General features: G+C 38.5%; 1 protein-coding gene across 1 annotated transcript; it reads left to right on the forward strand.

Annotated features, from left to right (window-relative positions):
* The first annotated feature begins 904 nt into the window (after nucleotides 1-904).
* Nucleotides 905-1,408, forward strand: LOC141685694 (uncharacterized). Its single transcript, XM_074490784.1, has one exon. It carries the CDS (start codon nucleotides 905-907, stop codon nucleotides 1,406-1,408), a length of 504 nt encoding a protein of 167 aa, XP_074346885.1.
* The last annotated feature ends 18,388 nt before the right edge of the window (nucleotides 1,409-19,796 follow it).

The following is a 19,796-nucleotide window of genomic DNA, read 5'->3' on the forward strand; positions in this document are numbered from 1 at the left end:
CTTGTTTTTAATTACTCTTGTTTTGATTCATTAAAGTTTATATTTCGCATTGTGCTAATCAAAACAGACATATCTATAATCGAGTTGAACATTTTTATTTCAAGAAAAAGATAAAGAATTCCATTCAACCCCCCTTCTGTAATTCTTGCTATATTGTTAAGGGACTAACAAAACCTTATGGGGAATGGTTAAGAGCACCGTTAAGAAGACAGATAAAACCGATTGGAGCAAAATGGCTTCGAAATGGTTTTGAGCAGACTAGCCGGAGAAGCCAGACAGAAACAATTCTGATGAGAGGAGGGCAATGTCATGATCCAAAAATCTATCCACAAAATGAGGGAACAGTTATTAACAGAGGATTTTTAGGAGACAACAACCTTCAGAAAAATGGAGAGGGCGGGAATATAGGGATATGAGGAAATACGGGAGCTGATAGAGTTGTAACCCCAACAAACCAACAAAATTCAAAAAGCTTAGAAATTATTATTGAACCCAAAAAAAGAAAAATCTTGGACGGGGTGGGCCTTAACAACATTACGGTCCAAAACACAAATATAATTCTAGATGTTAACGAAAATATCCTTATGCAGACAGACCAAGACCGTACATCCACTTCAGGTAATGATCCTAAAAACGTATCAAAGGCGAGTATCCAGGAGGATGCTCGCCTATCACAATGAGTTTGATCAGCTGGAATTGCCATGGAATCGGGACTCCATGGGCTTCATAATTCATCAAGGAGGTTATCTTCCAAAAACGTCCCGACTTTGTTTTCCTTTGTGAAACATTGTGTAAATCATCAGTAGTAGAAAAACTAAGAACAACTTTAAATTTTGATGGTATGATAGTGGTTGAAGCGAGTGGTTACAGTGGATGTTTAGCCTTTCTTTGGCGTTCAAAAGACATGGTTACGCTGCGTTCATACAGCAAAAACCACATTGATGTTGACATAACTACTAGGGAGAGTATAAAGTACCGTCTTACAGGTATTTACGGGGAACCTGATCGATCCAAGATAGAAGAAACATGGAATTTGATCAAGCATATGTATAACAACAGTAATAGTCCCTGGTGTTTGATTAGAGATATGAATAATACCCTCACTCAGAAGGACAAAAAGGGTGGTCGTCCCTATCCTGATCGTTTGCTATCAGGTTTTCAAGATACTCTCACTGATTGTAACCTGGCTGATTTAAATATGCAAGGGCATCAATTTACTTGGGAAAGAGGAGCGGGGACTCATAATCATATAGAGGTACGTCTTGATCGGGCTTTGGTAAATCAATATTTTATGCATTTGTTTAGGGATGTCAAACTCATGAATCTAGAGGTTTCCACATCGGATCACTCTCCAATTTGGCTAATTCCTACTCCTGGGCAAAGTTTTGTCCCAAACAAAAAGATTTAGATTCGAAAACACCTGGTTGAGAGAACCCATGTGTGTCCAGTTGGTGAAAGAAGTGTGGTGTAGTCCGATTGATTCTTTCTATGACAAATTGACTAAGTGCTCTGAGGTTTTGTCTGAATGGGGAAAGGAGTTCACTGGTAGTTTCAAAAAATGGATAAATAGAAGCAAAAGAATCATTCAAATGCTTAAAGGCCGTACTGATAACAACTCTTTGCTACTTAGGTGTGAGGAGAAAAAGAAGTTAACAGAAACTTATGCTCAGCGGGAAGTGTTTTGGCGTCAGAGATCTAAACAACTTTGGCTCCGTGAAGGAGATCAAAATAGTCAATTTTTTCATAATGCCACGAAAGTTAGAAGAAAGTTAAATAAAATCGAACGTCTTAAGGACAATCAAGGGAATATTGTGGAATGGGGGAGAGGTCTAGAGCACACAGTCGAGAGCTATTTTCAGGAACTATTTACGGCTTCTGATACAAACTGGGACGATGTCCTATCTCTGGTACAATAAAAGGTAACTACAATTCATAATGAAATGCTGTTAGATAATGTTACGAAAAATGAAGTCAAGGCAGCCCTGTTCAGTATGCATCCTGATAAGTCTCCTGGGCCAGACAGAATGAGCCCAGGGTTTTATCAAAAATGTTGGCCCATATTTAAAGGGGACGTGATCAGTATCGTGCAAAAGTTTTTCACTTCGGGTTGTTTAGATGAACAATTGCAGCAGACAAACATAGCCCTAATCCCTAAGAAAACGACCCCTGAGGTAATGCAAGATATTCACCCTATATCTTTATGCAATGTTCTGTATAAAGTAATCTCTAAAGTTCTAGCGAATCATTTGAAGGGAGTTATCGATTCCTACATCTCAGAAGCTCAAAATGCTTTCATTCCTGGAAGACTGATCATGGATAACATAATGCTTGCTTTTGAAATAATGCATTACATGAAAAGGAAGTCTCAAGGTAAGGATGACTGATGGCACTGAAGCTGGACATGTCTAAAGCCTACGACCGAGTCGAATGGTCATATATGAAAGCAATGCTGCTAAAGTTGGGGTTTCATCAACATATTGTTCTACTATTTATGAGCTGTTTAACATCTGTAAATTACTCTATAGCTCATGCAGGTCGTAATTTAGGCAACATTGTCCCTCAAAGGGGACTCAGACAAGGAGACCCACCGTCTTCCTATCTTTTTCTCATCTGCATGGAGGGCTTCTCTATCTTACTACAGGACTTTGAGAGAAGATCTCTCATCAAGGGGGTAAAAATTGCAAGGACAGCGCCTGCAATTTCATTTTTATTCTTTACAGATGACTCTTATATTTTCTGTAAGGCTAATGTGGATAATACAGATCACATTCTATCCATGCTTCATATGTTCGAAGTAGCTTCAGGACAAAAAATCAATTCAGCAAAGTCTTCGATTTTCTTCAGCAAGAATACCTATTTGGGTCTTCCTAGCATTATAGGTAGGAACAAAATAACCATTATTGGTTTCATTAAGGAGAAGCTGTAATCGACGATACAAGCATGGAGCCATAAAACTATATCAAAAGGAAGAAAAGAGGTGTTACTAAAGACCATTGCTCAAACACTTCCTAACTATGCCATGAGTGTGTTTTTGTTGCCTGCGGATTTGTGCCAGCAATTTGAATGTCTGATGTGCAGTGGCAAACTGACTCTAAGAAGGATCGAGGTATTCATTGGCAAAGTTGGTCTCGTATGAGCACAAGAAAGTCCAGAGGTGGTATGGGGTTTCGTAACGTTCAAAATTTTTAATTTGGCTCTACTTGGTAGTCAGGGGTAGAGACTATTAAAATATCCGAACAAGCTTGTCAGCAGGGTATTCGAGGCAAGATACTATCCCAAAAGCTCATTCCTAAACGCTGAAATTGAAATGAACCTGGGCTACATTTGGCGTAGCATCATAGGATCAAAGCCCCTGATCTGCAAGGGTGTTGGTTGCAGAGTGGGTAATGGCCCATCTATCAGTATTTGTTTAGATCCATGGTTTCCGGACGTTACAGATCCTTATATTCACACTCGAAGTGAAGCCATTGCAGAGCAAATTGTATCTTCCTTAATAAGCCCGGATCAAAATACTTGGGACACAGACCTGGTTGTGGACATCTTTAACAGAAGGGATTCGTACATCATATTATCCACTCCTATCGATAAGGAAGTAGATAATTCTTGGTACTGGCGTAAAGAGAAGTTTGGACAATATTCGGTGAAAAATGCTTATTTGATGCTAGAAGAAGTCATCCCTCTAATTCCTCAGCCAATAACTCAGGTTTTTGGCGTACTCTCTAGAATTTAAAAATTCCACCTAAGGTGAAAAATTTCCTTTGGCGAGCGTCTAATGATTGTCTCCCTTCTTGAGAAATGCTTCGAACCATAAATGTCCATGTTAGTCCGATATGTGCAGTTTATAATGCAGATTCTGAATCAATCTTTCATATATTGGTTCTCTGCCCGTTTGCTAGCACTTGTCTAGCAAAACTTAATTGTCTTCTGCCATCTGTAATCGTTTCTAACTTCACCGAGTGGCTAAAAATGGTCTTCCAATACCAGAAAGATGTGGTTCTCAGAATAATAATGGTATGTTGGATGGTTTGGAGGAGTCGTAACGAGCTCATTTGGAATCAACGCATCATTGATCCCAATGAGGTGGTGCTATCAGCAAGTTCTATTCTTGACCAATAAAGTAACGTTCAAGATCGTTCATACGATCAGTTCCCAGAGTATATGACACCTAAGGATGGTATGGAACGTTGGAGCAAACCAGTAGAAAATAGTGTCAAGATCAATTCTGATGCCTCCATCTTCGATGAGATAAATAGCTTTGGTTGTGCCTTTGTAGTTTGAGATTCTGCCGGACAGTTAGTCGAAGCTAGTGTCAAGAAATTTAATGGGAAGATCAGTGTAGAAATAGTCGAAGTGATGGGAATTAGAGAGGCCCTTAGTTGGGTTAAACAAATAGACGTTCATAATTCTATAATTGAATCAGATAGCCTATCCATGGTTCAAGCAATACGTAGTTCCTTTCCTTGTTACTCATACCTGGGGAGGTTGGTTAAATAATGCCGGTATTTGTTGTCTTTTATGCAACTGTTATGGATAAAAAACTAAGGTTATTATTTGTTGTATTTAGTACTAAGATTCGGGAGCTCAAGGCCTTTAATGGCTGCTCTCGTGTTTCGTGGCTCGATCTGCCTTTACGAGATGCCTACGTATCTCTGTGAATTAGAGAATCAAGCCAAAAAACGTAGTTCTGATCTTTGGGGTGAGGCCCCTTATATAGATGTTGGGAGTCCTTGAATTGGACTTGGTATAGGAGACTTGGTGGGCAAGTCTCATAATTAGAATGGACTTAGGAGTCCTAAATAGTAGGAAACTGATTCCTTATCCTTTTAGGTCCCCTTGAGGATAATCTATAAGGATTTATATCCTTATCGGGACACTTCTCAATAGCTGATTTTTAACTTATTAATTAATTACGAAATTAATTAATAATCAGGGCTTTTGGGCCTTCTTTATTCCATCAGGCCTGATCTGGTCCATCAGGCTTAACCTTTCCGGTCTGAGTATCATATATCTTTTTATTGGGCCTAGCAGCCCACATCTTGCAGTATTTAATCATAATTTATTTATTCCTATCATTTGCCCCCCAACTTTTGGGAAACATTGATTAGGTTTCGCAGAAGTTAAGTCTGTTTATTCCCTTACAGGGTTTCGTTTTTGCGCAAAGTGTGGAGCGACCTACACATTCACAATGAATTTTCCTTTTATTCAGGAATTATCTTAATTCCAGGAATTTTTCCCTTATTTCCGGGATTTTCCCTAATTTTCTGGGATTTTTCCTTTAATTTCTGGATTTTTCCCTAATTTTCTGGGATTTTTCCTTTAATTTCTGGATTTTTCCCTAATTTTCTGGGATATTTCCTTTAATTTCTGGATTTTCCCTAATTTTCTGGGATTTTTCCTTTAATTTCTGGATTTTTCCCTAATTTTCTGGGATTTCTCCTTTAATTTCTGGATTTTCCCTAATTTTCTGGGATTTTTCCTTTAATTTCTGGATTTTCCCTAATTTTCTGATTAAATAATAGAACTTTTGCTGCTCAATACATCCTAGGCGTTGTTGATCCACACCTAGGAGACAGTTTCCTAACAACGTCTAGGAAACTTGCGTCCTGGGCATTGTTGGAGGCTGATGCTTCCTGGGCGTTGTTGATCCACGCCTAGGAGACAGTTTCCTAACAATGTCTAGGAAACTTGCGTCCTGGGCGTTGTTGGAGGCCGATGCTTCCTGGGCGTTGTTGATCCACGCCTAGGAGACAGTTTCCTAACAACGTCTAGAAAACTTGCGTCCTGGGCGTTGTTGGAGGCTGATGTTTTCATAGATCCTAGACGTTGTGCACCCACGCCTAGGAGACAGGTTTAGTACCACGCCTAGGAGACATACATTCTGACAACGGCTAGGGACAATGCACCCTGGGCGTTGTTGAAGACTGAAGCTTCCTGGGCATTGTTGGACCACGCCTAGGAGCCACACTTCTAACAACGGCTAGGGACAATGCACCCGGGGCGTTGTTGAGGTGCAAATCTTTTCAAAATTCAAATTTTATGGGCTTCCCGCCTTTGATTTTTAATTGCAAATCTTTTCAAAATTCAAATTTTATGGGCTTCCCGCCTTTTTTTAGGCCCAGCCACGTTTGTGCATCCTTAAGTTCTTCTATATAAGAGGTGGAGTATGAGTTCATTTCTCACACTTTACCATCACAAAAATATCTTAACTTCTATTCTATAATTAGTCTCTCAAGAATCGCCACCTCAAAGCGATTTCCGGCTTTCTACTCCGCCGCTTTCTGGGCTAATTTTGAAGATTCCGTTTGAATCTTCATCTTCTTCACTTACCTTCAAGAGCTTCCTGGGTTTTTGTCTTCATCCATGGCGGATTCTGTTTCATCTCACTCCCATGTCCCCCAAGCTGTTGCCCGTCCATCTAGGGCCAGCCGAGGTAAAAAATCTCTTGTACATTCCTCAGTTATTTCTCTTAGGGATCTTTTAACCGAATTCGGGCAAGCCTTTCCTAACATGTTACACTTAGATGCATATAATTATCCTTCTAGATTCGGTCCAGATCAAGTAGGTACCATAGCCCGCCTTTTTGGCATTTCTCACCCTTATAGGGCCGAGGCTCCAGGCCCAAATGATAGGGCCTGCTACCCAAAGCCTGGGGCCATTCGGGTCTATAAGGAAACCTTCTATGCTGGTTTTCGCCTACCTCCTCATCCCTTTGTTTTTCGCCTTTTGGCTGAGGCCCGAGTCTGTCCGACCCAACTCACACCCAACTCTTGGCATTTTATTCACTGTTATATGGCCCAATCTCGTAAACACGGTTTTGAGCCAAATGTTTGTGTCTTTCGTTATTTATTTAAATTTGTAAATGCTTCTGAGGACCAAGGATGGGTCAAAATAGTTCATAGATCCTTGGCCCGTTCCTGCTTTATTTCTGGCACCAACCCCGACTCGTATCCAACATGGAAGAGTGAGTGGTTTTATGTATTTCTGGATTCCGAGGAGGGTTGGGACCATTTTTTCAGGCCCGACTTCTCAAAAAGTATAGACGGGTCTTTAAGAGACCTAAAATTGGGGATAGATGAGGATGCGGCCATCAAGGCCATTACTGCTGATAACTTGCACCATTGCGCTCTCATCCTTTCAGAGGGTAATTTGCAAAGTTTAGGTCTAAGTGACCTTGGTCCCGAGGGTATTTCTTTCCCCTTTTTCTTCCATTTTCTCCATTCTATATTTGTCCTTCTTCTTACGTGCCTGTATTTGCCTGCAGCTAGGGCAGCTTTGGACACGATCTTCAAGAAGCGGGAGACCCGTGCTGCCAAGGGCTCTGCTGTTGAGACCCACCGCGACAAGCGGGTTAGGATTGGTGACGGCCCTTCAGTCACAGTTCAGGAGGCCGTCCCTACCTTTTTATCCCAGAGGCCTCTTAGCCTTGATGAAGATACCTCTCCTTTCACCATCACTTGGGGCCTTCAGAGGAGGGACACGGTGGTAGGGAGTTCCGAGGCTGCCGCCATTTGGTCTGAGAGTGTGATCACGCCTCGTGACAGGGCTGAGATTGTAGAGTCTTCTGATGACCTACAAATTGAGCGTCTGGGTGCTCAGGCCGTGGCTTCTATAAGCCTCTTCCTTTTTTAACTATTTTTTTTACTTACTGTACTTTGATATGTTTGTGTAGATGAATACCTATCTCCAGGCTGCCCTTCACAATTTGAAGGATGTGAGGACCAGCCTAACTATTGCCGAGAGAGACAGGGATAGGTACCTCAAGGCTTCCGAGGCCAACTTCACTCATTTTCGTGAGGTAGAGAAGGAGCTGGCGGATGAAAAGGAGAAAGTTCGTAAGCTGGAGCTGGATGCTCAAAGGGCCCGAGCTGAGGTGATAGCTGAGTATAAGGCATCTCAGGACTTTCAGGATGTCCTAAATGCTGAGTACGATGCTAACTTCCCGGAGACCTTTTCTAGCTGTTGGGAGCAGATAGTAGAGGAGATTGGGAAGAAGATTCCGGAGGTGACTCTCACTGTCTATCCAGTCCCTGATATTCCTGGGAAAGAGCCTCTTCTTGATGATATCCCTCTTTCTCCTACTCTTACTACTTCTGCTGAGGCCGCAGCTGTTTCTCCTCGAGGTGCTGATCCTGTGCCAGTTCCTTTTTCTGCTGCCGATGAAGGAAACATCGATGATGACTTCTTCAAGGATCTTTGAGTATTTTGTTTTTCTTGTTTGGCCCATTGTGGCTTTCTATGTATTGACTTAATCGTATTCAGAACTTATTACCCTTCGGGGCTTTTTATGCTATTTTAAGTTATTTGTTTGCTTTTCTACTATCCTTTTCAAGTACTTGTACTGTTAGCTTGCTAGCTTTAAAAACTATCTCCTATTTTACCCGTACTTGTACTAAAATAGATAAGCAAACTTGATCATATAATAATGTGAATCAAATAGTTCTATAATAAGATGAACTAAACAATTGTAAAACAGGTTTACGGCAACTCTTGAGGTTCATCCCTTACACCACTCCTAAAAATAAAGCTAAAACATGTAAATCCTAAGCAATCAAAGCTTCAAGGTGCTTTTCAACCTACTTGTCAAGTGAGAATCATGTTTAATGGCTTTACACATAGTAAACCTTCAGGTTTTGCGCATGCCAAGTTCTCGGGACTTCAAAGCTATCCATAGTCTCCAGCTTGTAGGTTCCTCTACCCTGAATGCTCTTGACTTTGTACGGCCCTTCCCAATTTGGGGCAAGTTTCCCTTTCTGCCCTACACCAGAAGCTTCCACCTTCCTCAAGACTAGGTCACCCTGTTTGAAGAACCTTTCTTTAACCCTTAGGTTGTAGTAGAACGAAGCCTTTTTCTGATACTCTACTATCTTTGCATGTGCCTTATCTCGCACTTCATCAATTAAGTCCAGCGCCAACCTTTGCCCTTCCTCATTTTCCCCAGCATTGAAAGCTTGAATTCTTGAGAAGAATGTGATATCTCCACGGGAACAACTGCTTCTGCCCCATATGCCAACATGAAGGGAGTTGCTCCAGTCGTGACTCTACAGGTAGTCCTATAGGCCCATAGTATTGGAAGTATCTCATCCACCCAATTATTTCTTGACTTCTCGATCCTCTTTCGTAGTCCATCCAGGATTATTCGATTTGCTACCTCCGCTTGCCCATTGGCTTGCGGGTGAGCCACAGAGGTGAACCGTAACTCAATTTCATTTTCTTCACAATACTTCTTGAATTCCTCATTGTTGAATTGTGTTCCATTGTCAGTGACGAGGATACGGGGAATTCCATATCGGCACATAATGTTTTCCCACAGGAATTGTGCAACCTGCTTAGTTGTGATTTTGGCCAAGGGCTTGGCTTCAATCCACTTAGTGAAATAATCAATGGCTACAATCAGAAACTTCCTTTGTGCCGTGGCCATAGGGAAAGGCCCTAGAATATCCATCCCCCACATAGCAAAGGGAATTGGGGAGTTGATAGAGGTCAGCATCTCGGGGGGTTGTCTAACAACTGGTGCATGCTTCTGACAGCGATCACACTTCTTCACATATTCTTTGGCATCAGCCATCATTTCTGGCCAATAGAAGCCTAAACGGGTTATCTTATGAGCCAAGGCCCTGCCCCCCAGGTGTTGCCCACAAATACCTTCATGCACTTCCTCAAGGGCCAAGCGTGCTTCATCGGGCCTGAGACACCTCAAGTAAGGAACCACGAAAGATCTTTTATACAGAATCCCATCTATCAAAGAGTACCTTAGTGCTCGAACAGTTAACTTTCGTGCTTCAGTTGCATCGCTTGGCAACCAACCAGTTTGAATGTGAGCCTTAATGGGATCGATCCATGATGTCCCCAGACCTATGGGAGCCACAAGCTTAACATCTATGCTTCGTGTCTTCAAAATACGGAAGTATACACTTCCTGAACTTTCTTCTATCTCAGATGAAGCAAACTATGATAGCGCATCCGCCTTAACATTTTCTTCCCTTGGAATGTGTTCAACATGGCATTCATTAAATTGGGTCATCACAGCCCTTACTAGGCGGACATACTTAGCCATTGTATCATCCCTTGCCTCAAATTCTCCCTTTACCTGGGATATGATCAGCTTCGAGTCTCCACGGACCTTTAAGTTTTTGACTCTAAGTATCCCAGCTAGACCAAGGCCAGCTATCAGGGCTTCATATTCTGCCTCGTTATTTGTGGTTGGGAAGTCTAGCTTCATAGCATACTCAATTAAGAACCTATCAGGGCTTTACAAAACCAATCCTGCTCCACTGGAGTTTGTTTTTGATGCTCCATCAAAATAGAGAACCCAAAACTCTTTATCATCCTTCTCCTTGCTTTCATTATCGTCCTTCTTTTTGCTTTCATTATCGACTCCCTTGTCTTGAGGTATGGCATCTTCCTGCCCCCCGACTTCTTGGTTGGGTATGGTACATTCCACCACGAAGTCAGCTAGTGCCTGGGCTTTTATGGCCGTACGTGGCTTATACTTGAGATCGAACTCTCCCAACTCTATTGCCCACTTAATCAATCTCCCACTTGCCTTGGGACTGTGAATGATATTTCTCAGTGGCTGATTTGTTAGTACCTCAATCCGATGAGCCTGAAAGTAAGGACGCAGTTTTCTTGAAGCCATTACCAAGGCTAGAGCGAATTTTTCAATAGTTGAATAATTCAACTCAGCACCATGCAAAACTTTGCTGACATAGTATACGGGTTTCTGGACTTTCAGTTCCTCCTTAACCAACACCGCGCTCAAGGCGCTCTCTGAAATAGCCAAGTACAAGAATAAAACTTCATTCAGAACTGGCTTGGCCAACAACGGGGCCTGGGCCATATACTTTTTTAACTCTTCAAATGCCTTCTGGTTTTTCTCACTCCATACAAAGTCTTTGATGTTCTTTAGTGACTTGAAAAATGACAAGCACTTGTCTCCTGACTTGGAGATGAATCGTCCTAGCGCAGCAACCCTTCCTGTGAGCTTCTGAACATCCTTGACAGTTTTTGGGGGTTCCATGTCCAGGATTGCCTTTATTTTATCGGGGTTAGCCTCAATTCCCCTCTTTGAGACCATCAATCCCAAGAATTTTCCAGATCCTACTCCGAAAGCACACTTCGTAGGATTCAACATCATCTTGTGGTACCTCAGGACCTCAAAAGCTTCCCTCAAATGGGTTATGTGATCAGTCTTTACTAGACTCTTGACTAACATGTCATCAACATAGACTTCCATAGTCTTACCAATAAGATCCTTAAAAATTTTGTTTACCAACCTTTGATAGGTGGCTCCTGCATTCTTGAGACCAAACGCAATAACAAGATAACAATAAACACCAAAGTCAGTGGTAAATGATACCTTTGGAATGTCATCCTTATGCATTTTGATCTGGTTGTATCCGCTAAATCCATCCATGAAACTCAGCATCTCATGTCCAGCAGTGGCATCAATCAAAGTATCAATTCTAGGCAGTGGAAAACAGTCTTTGGGGCATGCATCATTCAGATCAGTGAAGTCTATACACATCCTCCACTTTCCATTAGCCTTCTTTACCATTACAGGGTTTGCTAACCACTCCGGAAATTGAATCTCCTCAATAAAACCAGCCTCTAAGAGCTTTTCTACTTCCTGTTTTATAGCCTCTTGTCTTTCCGGAGCAAAATTTCTTTTCTTTTGTTTCACTGTCTTCCGGCTTGGATCCACGTTTAGCTTGTGAGTAATTGACTCCGGGTCTATGCCTGGCATATCAGCTGCTGACCATGCAAACACATCACTATTTTCTTGCAAAAATTTCACTAACTTCCCTCTAAGGGGCTCCTCTAATGTGGCTCCAATGAAAGTCATCCTCTCAGGATTCTCGGGGTCTAAAGGAACCGAAACCAATTCTTCTGCTGGCCTTCCTCTATTCTCATCATTTTCTCGAACATCCATATCTTCAATAGGAAGAACCTGCCCCCCGACTCCATCTGCCCTCAAAGAGGCCACATAACAGCTTCTAGCCATTTTTTGATCTCCTCTCTCTTCTCCAATCCCGTTTCGGGTGGGAAACTTCATGACTGAATGGTAGGAAGAGGGGACTGCCTTGAAGGCATGTATCCCTGTTCTCCCCATGATAGCATTATAAGTTGAACTAGCCTTTACCACCATGAAATCCAGCATCTGCGTTGCTTGCCTTGGTTCCGTACCTATGGTGGTCGGCAATTTGATTATCCCTTCCACAGGACATTCTACTCCAGCAAATCCATATATCGGCATGTCGGTTGGTGTCAACTGGAAGTCGTTATACCCCATTCTTAGAAAGGTGTTGTGGAGCAAGATATCCACAGAAGCACCATTATCCACAAGGACCCTCTTAACCGGGCTATTTCCTATTATCGGTGTTATGACCAGCGGGTCGTCATGGGGAAACTTCACGCCCTCTAGGTCAGAATCATCAAAAGCCAATGTTACTTCTGTCCTGGCCCTCTTCGGGGCTTCTCCAACAATATGCATAACCTCCCTAGTATATGCCTTTCTGGAATTTTTGGACAATCCAGCAGCAGTTGGACCTCCAAAGATCGTGTTTATCACGGGCCCTCGAGGGCGTCGCGGTCCTCCAAAGATTGCATTTATAACCGGCCCTCTAGGTTGGGGATTCCGCCCCTGATCGTCTTGGTCCCTCCTACGATCTTCAAAGTTCTTCCTTCCATTATTATTTCTGTCCCCTCCATCTCCAGTGTACTTGTTCAATCTTCCTTTTCGAATCAAAAACTCAATTTCATCTTTCAATTGCCTACACTCATCGGTGTCATGGCCAACATCCTTGTGAAACCTACAATACTTGCTCTTATCTAGCTTGGCGGGATCAGCCTTCAAGGGCTTAGGCCAGCGAATATCTCTATCTTTCTCAATCTCCATCAAAATCTGACTTCTAGGAGCACTCAGCTTAGCGTATTCAGTGAACTTTTGCCCAGGTCCTCCCTTCTTGGGGGTTGAATCAGGGTTTTGTTCGGTTCTAGGATATTTGTCCTTAGCGATATACTCCAGATCAGTTTTTCGCTTCTTGCCTCCAGTGGGCTCATTACTTACTACGGTCTTCCTCATGCTTTCTTCAACCTTGATATACTTCCCTGCCCTCTCTTGGAGTTGCAACATGTTTTCAGGGGGACGTTTGGCCAAGGACATCTTGAAAAACTCATCCCTGGTTCCTTGTTGCAGTGCTATCATGGCTACTTTATCATCAAGGTCTGGGACTTTTAAAGCCTCCTTTGTAAAACGATTCAGGTAATCTCTCAAGGATTCCTTAGCTCCCTGCACAAGACTCATAAGAGATGCTGAACTTTTCTCATGGACTCTTCCACTGATGAATTGCTTAATAAAAGCCTGACTTAATTCTCTAAACGATCCAATAGAATTTGGGGGCAGGCGACTGTACCATCTTTGAGCCATACCCGACAGGGTTTGAGGGAAGGCCCGACACTTTATAGCATCATTCACGGGTTGCAGCAGCAGTGCATTAGAGAATGTCCTAACATGATTAGCGGGGTCTCCCGTGCCATCATAGGCTTTGATAGTGGGCATCTTGAATTTCCTCGAGATATGGGCATTCATTATCTCTTCTGTGAAGGGTGGAGTTGGATCATCAGGATCTCCAAGGGGAAGGAGATTGCTTGGATCAGTTCTTGGGACAGCAGCCCTTCTTCTTACCGAACCATCCAGGTCTATGACAGGAGGAGGATTTCTCCCCCTAGGAGGTATCTGGGGTCTGGTGGCCTGGTGAGCCTCCAAATCACGCCTCAGCCTTTGGATTTAGCCTCATGAGCCCTGATCCTTTCCTGCACTTCTTGGGGATTCGCCCCTGGGGTGCTTTGGGGGCGTTGCCTTCCATCGGCCATTGGCTCTTTTCCAGGACGCCTCCTTCTCGGGGCCACTTCATCATTCGAAGATTCGGAGTCTCTTTCAGTGTAAGGACCAGAAAATTCCCGATCCTCAGGGATAGGACCCAAACCTCGTATATAGGGGGGCGACTGCCCTCGTGCTTCGCTTCGTCCAGCATATCCGCTTCCTCCAACCTTAGGGTGAAGGGGCATCCCGTAAGGGGGGTTAGTAGTAACAATAGTTGAATATTCATACCCGACGGGTCGAGAATTCACAGGTATATGTACTTGTTGAACTTGAGGATTCGTACCTTGAATAGTCGGGGGAGTTGTCCCTTGTGGATGAGGTTGAGTTGCCCCTGTCTGGGCTTCCCCCTGAGTAGATGCATAAGTTGAATGGGGAGGAACCTCCACGGTTGATGAAATCACCTGGGTTGTCTCTGATGGTGTTCCTTCCTCTAGAGCTCCAATTGTTCTCCGTGTTCTCGCCATGGTTGTTGTTGCGCTTCCCACAGACGGTGCCAAATGTTATGGATAAAAAACTAAGGTTATTATTTGCTGTATTTAGTACTAAGATTCGGGAGCTCAAGGCCTTTAATGGCTGCTCTCGTGTTTCGTGGCTCGATCTGCCTTTACGAGATGCCTACGTATCTTTGTGAATTAGAGAATCAAGCCAAAAAACGTAGTTCTGATCTTTGGGGTGAGGCCCCTTATATAGATGTTAGGAGTCCTTGAATTGGACTTGGTATAGGAGACTTGGTGGACAAGTCTCATAATTAGAATGGACTTAGGAGTCCTAAATAGTAGGAAACTGATTCCTTATCCTTTTAGGTCCCCTTGAGGATAATCTATAAGGATTTATATTCTTATCGGGACTCTTCTCAATAGCTGATTTTTACCTTATTAATTAATTACGAAATTAATTAATAATCAGGGCTTTTGGGCCTTCTTTATTCCATCAGGCCTGATCTGGTCCATCAGACTTAACCTTTCCGGTCTGAGTATCATATATCTTTTTATTGGGCCTAGCAGCCCACATCTTGCAGTATTTAATCATAATTTATTTATTCCTATCAGCAACATAGGAATATCCAGCTTTGATTTGTTAAACGGTCTGCGAACCGAGTTGCTCATTATTTAGCCCGAGAATTTAGTTTTATAGCAGATCGTATTCGGAGGGTGAGAGATGTTCATCCCGAATTTCATTCTATCTTATTATAAGACTTAAGAGTTTAAATAAACTTCTTTTCTTCTGGCAAAAAAAAATTTATGATAAAAGAACTTAAAACTAAGAGGAAGAAAATAATATTTTTTATATATTTTTAGATAATTAAATAATTTAGAAATTATTAATAATAATTAAAAGGTTTTTCAAAATTTATAATTAGTAATCATTTTTTTGATTGTATCACATACCATTAAAAATAATAATTTAATTTAAAATTCACTTTGCAAAAATAAACGGGATTGAAATATATTATTGTACAAATTTTATAAAAAAAGTAAAAATTGGTGTGAAGAATTTACTATCATCCTTCTACAAGTATAATTAGTAATTATTCTTTAGTATAATTGTATTAAAAATTTTATTAAATCAGAAATAATTTAGCTAAAATTGTGAATGAGATTCGAATATATTAATTTATAATTTTTACAAGAAAATAGAAAAATATTTACGTATAATATAATACAATATAGAATAACTCAAATAAAATATTTTAAAATTTGAAGATTTTAAATTTAGAATAATATGAAATTTTATGAAAATATATAATAATAATTAAAATAACAAAAGGTTAAACTTAAAAAATTGTATATATATATATTGTTTTACAATTATTATTTAGCTAAAATTGTGAATGAGATTCGAATATATTAATTTATAATTTTATAAGAAAATAGAAAACTATTTACGGTATAATATAATACAATATAGAGCAACTAAAATAAAATATTTTAAATTTTGAAGATTTATATTTAGAATAATATAAAATTTCATGAAAATATATAATAATAATTATAATTAAAATAACAAAAGGTTAAACTTAAAAAATTGTATATAGATATTGTTTTACACTTCTAACTAATATTTTTTCACAAAAAAGCTAATAGAAAAAATCATAACTAATATGAATAAAACTTCCCGTGCATTGCACGGGTACAAAACTAGTATATAAAATGGGTGTAATGGAAAAAATACTGGTTATAAGTGGGGTGTGCTTACTTTTAATATTATAAAACTTTACCATTTTGATAAATTTTGATATGTATAGACATGAATGGAATATAAAAAAGAAAAGTGTATAGAATTGGAAAAACAGAAGGAGTAATGTACAATTTATTTTTTAAGTAAAAATTAATTATTATTTTTGACGAACAAAGTGAAAACTTCATTAAAACATTAAATCCCCAGCCGCGGGACAAATCCCCGAACTGTCAACTATAACCTGATTGTGAAACAAAAATTGAGCTAACCAAATCTTTGTTTTCAGATTGTTTAACACGTAGAATATTCAAATTTTTTAAACTAAAAAGTATTACAATGACATATCGAGTAATCCAATCTACATCAATTCCGAAACTAGTAGTAACACAATTGACCTTCACATAAGCACCATTTGTAGCTCAATATTCAAAATTATCAGTTATATCAACTGATATTAGAGTAACAAAGACCCCTAAAATACGAAAAAAAAATTGTTGTGAAAGGGAAGTTTTTGCGATATCCACCACCGTCATAGATCTGATACAATCTGATATAAGCCTTACAGATCTCTAAAGATATCATATAAATCTTTCTCAGAGCGATTATCAAAATCGGCAACAAAAGACAGAAGAACATCACGACATAAAACACTAAATCCCAAAAAGATGGGTACGACTAACAATCTTGATAACAAGGTACTCGATTAGATCTCACCTAAAGGGATTAGATCTTGGTTTTATTGAAAAAAAATAATAGATAAATAAAAGAGGAGATTGGAGGGTGAAAAGAGCTTGATCAATTGATGAATGAAGGTTGAAGAATGGAGAAATAATGGTTAGAACTCTAATTTCGGGGGTCAACTCTCAAAACCCTAATAATTATTTGATTACTTAAAAAGCCTCGTTTGGCTTGGACTAAACATGCTCCGGCAGGACCGGTCACAACACAAGCCACTAACTCAAAAAAGTCTTCGTCAGGTCTTCTATATATTAGCTAAAATTATTTCTCTCTGATATAATGGACAAAAAAATACAATAATACACGAATTGTAAATGGGAAAGATTACTCTGTACTCTCTCCTTTCCCTTGAGATCCCCTTGGGATGTGTCAGTAATATTTGGTTAAAAAATAAGGAAAAAGATCGGTCCCATTAAATCTATATGTTATTTTTTAACACGTTTTTCAATTCTTATTTAAAATATAACTCCATAATTTTTTTTAATTTTTTTTGCCTGAATAAAAGTTTCATGTTTAAACTTTTATTAAAAAAAAAATTGAAAAAAATATTATCAAACTATACTTTATAGAAGTCTCAAAATACGTGCAAATAGTAAACGTATAGAATCGAACGAGACGGGGTAGTATAATTTACAAAGAAAAATTAAAAAGCGAGTAAAATGGTGACATTGATCCATATTTAATATATATAATGAGTCTCATAGAAGAAAATAGTGAATGAGTGGTTGTAGTTAATTTTTATTTTATAAAATTTTATCATTTTTGGTAAATTTTAAAATGTATAAAATTGAATATAACATCTAAAAATGAAGGAAATTGTATAGAATTGAATGAAACATATGAGTATTCAAATACTAAATTTCGAATAATATTTTTTTTAGAATGTTACGGAACAAATGTTAGTAAAACATCTCATATTCTTAAATTTTTGTTAAACATATTTATATATTTCAGAAAAAATTATAACATGGGCCCTCTATCATAGAAATCAATGGATTTTTCAAAATCGTCGATAAATATGTAAAAAAATATTAAACTGGTTCAATAATTGATGATAAATTATTTAATTTGTCAAAAATGGCTACAAATCGGTATGTCAACTAACTAGTTCTGATTTTCAAAATTTTAACAAGAACTCACCTTACACAATTTGCATCTCTAAATATTACGTGAACTTTTATTAGCGGGGATAAACGAGAATCTAATCCAGAATCTGAAACGATAAGAGTTAAATCATTAACCACTTGAGGTATCTAATAGCGCTTTTAACTAATCATTTTAGTTAATTATCATTTTATAAAAGAATACTCCTTCCGTTCCATCAATTTATTTACATTTGTGTTGGGCACGAAAATTAAGAAAATAATAAAATAGTGGTGAAAAGTTAAAAAAGTTAGTAAAGTGGCTAGATAAATTAATATTTTATGTATAAAGTGGGTATAGTGGAGTTAGGTAGTGGATGAATTACTTTTTATATTATAAATTTTTTATTATTTTTGAAAAATTTTGAAATGTCACAAAAGAAAGTGTGTAAAAAGTTGGTTAGGACATAGAGAGTTTAATTAATGCAATAATGAATTGATTTCAATTTTTACAAGCAAGCGTGTATACAAACAATAATTCAGGAATAAAGCAACCGAGAATATGAAATGAATGCGGTTGTAAGTGAGATGAAAGACATTTGTAAATTTCGGTGGGTTCTAGAATTCACACACAGCCATGTATATATCCTCAAGACAAGTCCAAATTCCTATCCGATAAAACCTCGAGAGACATGTCACCTCACCTCATCATGTCAGGTGGGGTCCCCATCCCCATATCGACTCATCTAGAAGCTGTCACTCGATTAACAATTTTGTATCTGGGAAATCTACTAGAACCGTTTACTTTTGTCCTCCCATTCAATAAACAAACCCGTCCTCTCAAAACTTACTGCTGTAATCTTAATGACTCGTACATTCCATCTAATCTGATTGTCAAAAAACAATAGAAATGCTATATTTATATACTGGAGTTTGGATTCCAAGAGCAACTTCAATTTCAATGTAATACGACAAGGGGTGTTGTTTCCATTTAATTTACATTATTAAAGAAAATCCGTATATATCACGGGTTTTAAGATAGTTTCAAGTTACAAAGTCGAATTTCATTTTTAATTTTAACTAAATTTAGGTTGTAAAATACTTTTTAATTTTTTCCAATAAACTTAAATTTTAAATTTAGAAAAAAATATAATGTAATAACAAAATAGTTATAAAATGATATGACATATAAAATAGTTATAAAATGATATGGCAGCGGTAAAATTTGTTTCATAAATGGGATCACATATTGTTATAAGAAAAATTATCATTTATAATATTATTTGAAAAAAAATTATAATTTTATGGGACCTTTAACATTTTTCTTTCACTAATGCATAATTTTGAACTTCTTTCCCTAGAAATACTGTTTCATAATTTTAACCTCAAAAATACGAAATTTTGAAAAGACAAAAGACAACTATGTTACAAATTTTCTTGAATCAACAAGATGCACTTGTAAATTTGCAATACACCCTTTAAAATAAATTATTCACATCTTAGTTATTCGCAACATATACACAACATATACATAATATATATATATATATAGCAAGCAGATTTTTTTAAATAAAACCAGTGTTCGATAATTATTTTTCTTTATTTTTGCTAAGTAACTTTTGATAAATTTCCAAGAATGGATAACCAAACATTATAGTTGTAACATACCTCCATTATTCTAAAAACCCCGATTAATTCCCGATTAATCCCCGATTCAATCGATTAATCCCGATTAATCCCTTACAAAGAATTTAAACAATTCAATTTTTGAAATCCGATTATTTTTTACAAATTTTTCATTATTTGAATATATAGAATTATTTATTAAATTAAAATACTATATTAATTTAAATATGAATAAGTATAGAAATTATAATATAATAAATATATATTTGTTAATAAATAACTAATATTGA

This window comes from Apium graveolens, chromosome 9, assembly GCF_009905375.1.
Source record: "Apium graveolens cultivar Ventura chromosome 9, ASM990537v1, whole genome shotgun sequence".
Classification (NCBI taxonomy): Eukaryota; Viridiplantae; Streptophyta; class Magnoliopsida; order Apiales; family Apiaceae; genus Apium; species Apium graveolens.

Coding starts and splice junctions, on each gene's coding strand:
- LOC141685694 (XM_074490784.1), top strand. CDS start 905: ATGGTTACGCTGCGTTCATACAGCAAAAACCACATTGATGTTGACATA.